The sequence below is a fragment of the Seriola dumerili genome, unplaced genomic scaffold, assembly GCF_002260705.1.
Source record: "Seriola dumerili isolate Sdu_G_001 unplaced genomic scaffold, Sdu_1.0 BDQW01000432.1, whole genome shotgun sequence".
Classification (NCBI taxonomy): domain Eukaryota; kingdom Metazoa; phylum Chordata; class Actinopteri; order Carangiformes; family Carangidae; genus Seriola; species Seriola dumerili.
The window spans coordinates 6,543,405-6,550,283 of NW_019174687.1; the positions used below are offsets into that span (position 1 = coordinate 6,543,405).

The 6,879-nt window shown below is 40.5% G+C and overlaps 1 protein-coding gene across 1 annotated transcript in view; it reads left to right on the forward strand.

Annotated features, from left to right (window-relative positions):
• LOC111233859 (contactin-associated protein-like 4) overlaps positions 1-3,556 on the forward strand; it is a 97,597-nt gene extending 94,041 nt beyond the window's left edge. The window contains exons 22-24 of the mRNA XM_022761759.1: positions 635-853; positions 1,992-2,063; positions 2,911-3,556. Of these exons, the coding sequence (XP_022617480.1) occupies positions 635-853; positions 1,992-2,063; positions 2,911-3,110 (491 nt within the window). The 3' untranslated portion in view covers positions 3,111-3,556. The remainder of the gene's footprint in view (positions 1-634; positions 854-1,991; positions 2,064-2,910) is intronic.
• The last annotated feature ends 3,323 nt before the right edge of the window (positions 3,557-6,879 follow it).

The following is a 6,879-nucleotide window of genomic DNA, read 5'->3' on the forward strand; positions in this document are numbered from 1 at the left end:
GACATGATGTCAGTTTGTGTCCCGCTGCTGCAGCTGCACTCAGGAGAATGAACATACAACAGAAAAAGATTATTGTACTCAGCATTGGTGCTTAGTCAGTTCATGTCAACATACTTCCACTTATGTGACACATCGACTCAGCCGCCTGTTATCCCTCAGTCAATCTGTCAACAGTGCCATTGCTACTCACTTTTTAGCTAGTGCCAAATACCTGCAACACTAATGCCATTCACACCAGCAGCTGTTCTGTGTGACTGATGTTAGCATGCCAACACACTGAACTAAGATTGTGAACATGGTAAACATTGTAGCTGCTTTACATCAGTGTGTTAGTATCATCATTGTAAGCATGTTAGCATGGACTTGGCTCAAAGCACAGTACATCCTCACAGGGCCGCTCACATGGCTGTAGTCTTGTAGTTCATTTTATCTGTGAAGTTATGAATGAGTTGGTGATTTATAACTTTATAACTTCTAGTTTGTAACATCTTGAAACTTGAAGGGAGAAAAAAAGGTCGAGGATCATATTTAAATGAGCTTTTCATGCATTTTCAACTTTCAAATATACAATGTAAACTGCATTTTAAGTATACACAAATGACAGGTTTGAAACAATGATACATGTCTTCAACAGAGTCGGAAGAGTTGGATCCAGACCTGGCCAGGTTGGCGTCTCTGGGTTTTACCGGCTGTCTGTCAGTGGTCCATTTTAACTCCATCAGCCCTCTGAAAGCTGCTCTGCTCCATCCAGACACCAGCCCCGTCGTCATCACTGGACCTTTAGTGCAGTCCAACTGTGGCTCCTCGGCTTCAGCCAATCCCTACGCAGCAGAGGACACGCACCACCTGTCAGGTAAGTGGTGGAGTCAGTTTGGTCTGAGAAATTCTAAATTAAACTTGTGATGCATTTTAACACAGGAAATGAAAGTGTATTTTTGACCCATTTTTAAGGATTAGGGTTTCATTAGCATCCAGTGGGCTTGGCGCCGAGTGTGACAGGACGTACTGAGAGACGAACTAATACATTGTTGATCTCGGTCTTTTCATGAAATGTCTTGACAATAACCAAACTAGAGAATCAGTCCGTCAGTATTAAATAAGAAGCCGCAGGCAGTGCAGCTGACAGTGACAACAATGGTGGGGTGTTGTATGCAAGATTGGGAGTCATTAAAATGTCTGGTTTAACTCGTCAAGCCTGAAGCTGTTATTATGTAGCATGACAAGCTGTTCTGCTCAACACATTCAGATTTGACATGGCTTTTTGCTTCTGCTAACACTCTGCAACTTGAGCAACGACAAATTTAAAATCACGCCCAATGAACTATTTTGCTCTAAATCAAGGACGTTTTTATTATATATAGTTTAACCATCACTGATGAGACGTTAGTTCAAAAGAGGAAAGTGCTTATTTCAACTCTTTTTCCCCATCCGTCTGCTTAGGGGTTTCATCTAGTGGCGTGCACCTCCTGTTGCCTTTCAGTTTGTGTGTGTGTAAATTGCATGAAAGCTGCTTTTCATGCTCATGAGGGGCTCATTAATGGCATACAGTATGCTTCTTGTTTTGGGGACACTAATGACAGTGTGAACAATGATTTAATTAATTCAGACCACAGAGGGGGAGTTTCCTTTGCAAGTTCTTTCCTCTGGTTTACTTCTCATCCAGTTTGTGATGCTTTATTAGAGTCAGTTGGAGAAGTGCTGCAGTTATTCCCAGTCTGATCTGAATGATTATCTTCTTATCTGGATTTTTCCCCTGCTTTTTTCCTGATCTGATCCGTTTGCTTTTTTTTTTTCCTTCCATTGTCTTTTGTTCCCTATAAAATTTTGTTTTCTTGGTTTCCCTACTTCCCATATTTCCTTTATATTATTTCTGCTTTTCTTTTCCCTCAATATTATTTCTTACATTTCTTGGTGGACTTTTTTTTTTTTTTTCCCCCATTTTGCCCTTATAACCTCCTTCCTTCCACTCCTTTTCTCTGTCTCTGTTGTAGACCAGTCTGGTTCAGTGGGTTCAGGTCAACCTTTAGTCAATGCCATCAGGACTGACTCGGCTCTGATTGGAGGTACTGAACTGTTTCACCATCTTTCACTGTACTTGAACAGGGACCGATTTCACTTGTATAAACACCAAGACTTTGGTTTTTGGAAAACTTTTAATTAAATTGAATTAAATATTAAATTAAGCTGATTATACTGATCTGTAATCTTGTAATAATGATCATCTATAACCTAATAATTGTTGCTGTTTTTGATGGATGTTTTTTTAACGAGACTTTATTCTCTGAGCTCAACATCTGTCCACAACTTTGTTGACCTGAGTAAAAGGTGACGTGTAAAGTGATGTGCCAGGCAAGAGCCCATTTAAAAACTCATTTAAAACTTTGTTGCCCTGCCAGCACAGATTGATTCAAAGTGAAGACTGAAAAGCTTCAATCTATAATCGTGTAGAAAGAAAAAGGTGAGACCCTGAGAAAAGTCATTTAAAACTGCCCATTAAACTGGCCTGACTGTCTCAGTGCACAGAGGGCAGCTCACCTAATTAAACCTGTGCAGGAATGACTTGCTGATGGGAAAGCTTTCTTGCCCTTATCTTAAAAATCAGGCTCTGTATAATGTAATGTGCTATCAAATTTTAGATGTATTTTGGATTCCAATTAAATGTAATCTGCTATCATATCCCCAAATGTGCTCAACAGAGCATTGGAGCCCAATAGATTTAAAATGATGTTTAATGTACTTTTAGATTAGCAAGATAATCAGAACACTGGGAAACGAAATGACTGAACCACAGGGGAAAGATATCGTTCTGATTGTCTTTGAAGCATTCATGCATATTGAAATTAAATAAAACCCACACAATTATCTGATATCTCAGCCTTTTACATTGTGAAATGTCCTCTAACCCTGCAGGTGTGATAGCGGTGGTGATCTTTGTGGTTGTGACTGTCCTGGCGATAACTGCCAGATTCCTCTACCGGAGAAAAGAGACGTATAGAAATCAGGAAGTGAAGGGAGTCAAACAGGACGACAGCCAAGATTTTCCTTTCAACAACCAAACGACTGATTCCCAAAACGTCTCCAGCGAAAGCCGAAAGGAGTATTTCATTTAACTAAAGGCCTGGTGACCTGGTGAACTGGGGGACGTTTTGGAGCTGAGGGTGCAGACTGGGGGTGTCCTGCCACGCCTCAGGACTTCACACTGCACTCAGAGACACTTGAGACTTCACTGGTAGAAGTGGCTCTACTTTATATGGAAAGCAAAAACGAACAATACACAGTGTTGTCTTTGTGTTGCTTTTCTCTACATTGTGAATACTGCTACAAACAGGAAACAGTGTCGGACTTTAAGGTGTTGATATCGTCGTTTCATGTGTAAACATTCAAAAATGTAAATGCTGATTCAAGTCTTTGTAACAACCTCTGGCTAACGTCACTTTGTCATATTGAAATGTTGAATAGTAGAGGTATCAGTATTTTTATGGTGTACCAGTACATAAAATGTGAAGCTACACCCTCTTGTGGTTGAGTTTCTCCTGGAGAGATGGGAATATGTAGAGACGGAGGCAAACTCCTAATTAACAGATAGCTGCTTTATTTCTCCTGGAAGGTTTTGCCCCACCCTTTACATGGTCTTTAACTTCCAGTAAGGTTTTTCTTTTCTTTATAGAATCCTTAATATTTCAGTCGAGATCGAGTTGGTGACATGTAAGGTTACAGGAGCAGCAAACACTCCCTGAGCAGCAGCTTTGTCATAACAGAGAAGCAACTGGTGTATTTGTTTACAGTGCAGCCAAACAACCTCATATTGTAGGTAAAAGGGCGGGAAGAGTCTGACACCAATGGAAAATACATGAATGTGAATACACTGAAAGGCTATTGCTCGAAACAGTAGCAAAAAATGAGTTCGATGTAATGAAAATCTTATATAAATGTAAGCCCCGCCCTCTCAGAGCCACCATCATGGCTGCAGACACTTACACTATTGTTATACTTTCTGCATCCACGAGTACATGAGGGTCTGTGTTATGTGAATTTCATCATGGGAGGGTGTACATCAGTGTAGCGACCAATTTGTTACGTTCGCACAGACATAAATCACTATGCAAGGGTAGAAAACCAACATGCACGCTGTTTGAAGAGAAGCTGTGTGCAGAGATCAGCTGCTACCTTCATCTCTACAAGTCATCGTTAAAATAATAAGTACAGCAGATAAATTAGCTCTTCTTGCATGGATGTCGCCATTTTGACTGATTACGTATTCCGGACAAGTGCACTACGAAACAAACTATATGTAAATGAAAACAACTATGCCTCTGTGGGGTCCACAGCTGTCCGCGTACACAAATCAGTACAACTGAGATATTAGTTTCAGTCGTGATGTTTCACTTTTGAAAACACATTACCGTTATTTACCTTTTAGAAAGGGCAGAGTGGATTCAGTTGACCAGAAGTAATTAAACACGCCAAGTAGCGTCAATATACATTTTAAAACTTAGCTTGAAGCGGTCAGCAGAAAGCTGTAACATCAGTTAATTAACCTTTACCCCTGTAGTTACACAAAACACTGCAAAAGGTTTCATTAAAACTGCAGATCTCTGAATAAAGGCAGACGAAAGTAAATCAAAAGTTGCCTCACTTATGTAATGTAGCCTGAGGAATGCTTTCTGAAAATTTCCATATGAAGAATTCAAGTTGCTTCTCTCGCAGAAACTCTACCACCGGAGTGAGACTTCTCACCGTCCCATGGTTCAAGTGATTCGAACAACTTTGTTCTAGTAAACCTTGGTTCCTAGTCTGTATTTTGGATTAATTTATAAGGAGTTTTGTATGTGTATGACTGAAAGTTCCCTGCAATGACAGTTGGAGAAATCTGAGCCATAATCAGGGTAGAGGTGGGCTGACAGGGGCCCTCAGGTTGTGGCCCCCCCTCTAAAGATGGAGACGCAGCATAGGCAGGAAACCTCATCACATTCACGAATCCTGATCATTTTTAGACTTCTACCATATGCGGTTCGTTCAAAAGCCATTACATCCACTTCCCTTTCACATTCTACCCCCACTTCAGTTTTGTCCTCCCTGCTGCATGCCGCCTGCTGGGAGCTTCCTCCCCCAGCTCTCTGAACAGTGAAGCTTTTAACAGCGACAGCAGCGCAGGCTCTGTAACACTGTGGCTGTCTGTCACCTCGTTCACTGCACGCAGAGACAGTTAATGTGTTTTTGAAATGCTAATCTGCTTCGGTCTGACAGGTGGATTGTAACGCGATGGAAAGCAGTAAGATGATCAGAATGAGACCGCGAGATAATCCAAGAGACAGAGTGTCAGGCAGACATGGATGTAATGAAAACACATTCTGATATTAACACTGAAAATGAAGCAAATCCCTCCGTGTGATAATTCAGCTCATGTGTAAAGAGTGCTGCTGATGTAGGGAAGCCAAGAAGCAGAAAGAGCATCGACAGCAGCTGTTTATCAAACATACACCACCGTCTCTCTGCGAGACCCCAAAGCACAGATGGGATTTTAATGACAAAAGTTGCTAAAACTTCAAAGTGCATCTTATTTATTTTTTCACCCCACAACAAGGAGTTGATGCGGGCATTGTTTTCAGCTGTTTCTCTGTCACTGATTTTATAAAGTGCTCACCACCGCTGTGCATCAATTCTGCATTAGCAGCTCTCTCTAACTCACACTGATGAGTAAAACCAAAGTAATAACCTTGCTGATTTCTGCCCTTCAGAAAGAGGTAATGTAACAAACCCAACTAATTTGAAATGACTAATTATTTTCATCTTTGTCATCTCCTGACAAAACAAACGTTTTAAAAGCATGTGTGGGTGTCATGTCAGTCTGTCCACCACTTGGGTCCACACTGAAATAACCACTGTGTGAGATTTTTAGACATTTTTCTTGCCCACACTGAATCATAAAGAATTTGGTGATCCCCTGATTTTACCTCTAGTCTCAACTTGAGCTTGACATTTGTTTTTTAATGAAATATAGAAAACTGTTGGATTGATTGCTGTAAAATTAATGGTCCCCAGAGAATAAATTGCAATAACTTCACTTCATTTTCATCTTTGTTCAATACTTAGTTCTTCAGTTATTTGGTCACAAACCAAACACTCCCATCTGCCTCAGCTGTAGCTACTTTGTGTTTAGTGCTAATAAGCAAATGCAAGTTAGCAACTTTAGCATGCTAACCCTAATCTGGTAGAGAAGATGAACAACATTAAACATTACAAAATTAACATCAGCATGTTAGCATTTTCATGGTGAGCATGTTAGCATGCTGATGTGAGCATTTAGCTACTCTTCAAGCTTCACTTCCTGTGTCTACACGGGTGGCGTAGCACGAGCAGCACGTTAGCAGAGCAGCAATAACTGCAGTTCTCAGTCCGTTTACACACGATGCTTTCAAGGACCGTACTGAATGTAGGTCACCCCTCTTTTGGCTGCTCTGAGTCCAACGCTTGGGAGTTGCACAAGTTAAACGCGATCCTTTACGTGGCACACAATAAAGTGCACCGGATCATACCAATAACTAACGAGAGGAAAGTTTGGCAATCAGAAAACAGACTCGAATTGTCAGCGGATAATAACTGAGGTAAAGATTCTGTCAAACCATAATGAGTGGAGAGAAGAACAGTGTCTTAATGTTGTATTTGGCTGCATAGGTGCATCTGTACACTGTTCAACTTGAAATTTCAAGAATCAAGATTTTTCTGATGGTTTGATTTCTTGTTGGTGATCAGTGTAGCTATAATAATAATAATAATAATTTGATGGTACATAGTATTGGTGAGTGATGTAAGTGAGTCTGAGTGACATGCCATTATACAAAAAATAAATAAATAAATAAAAATACCCAGAAGATTTAC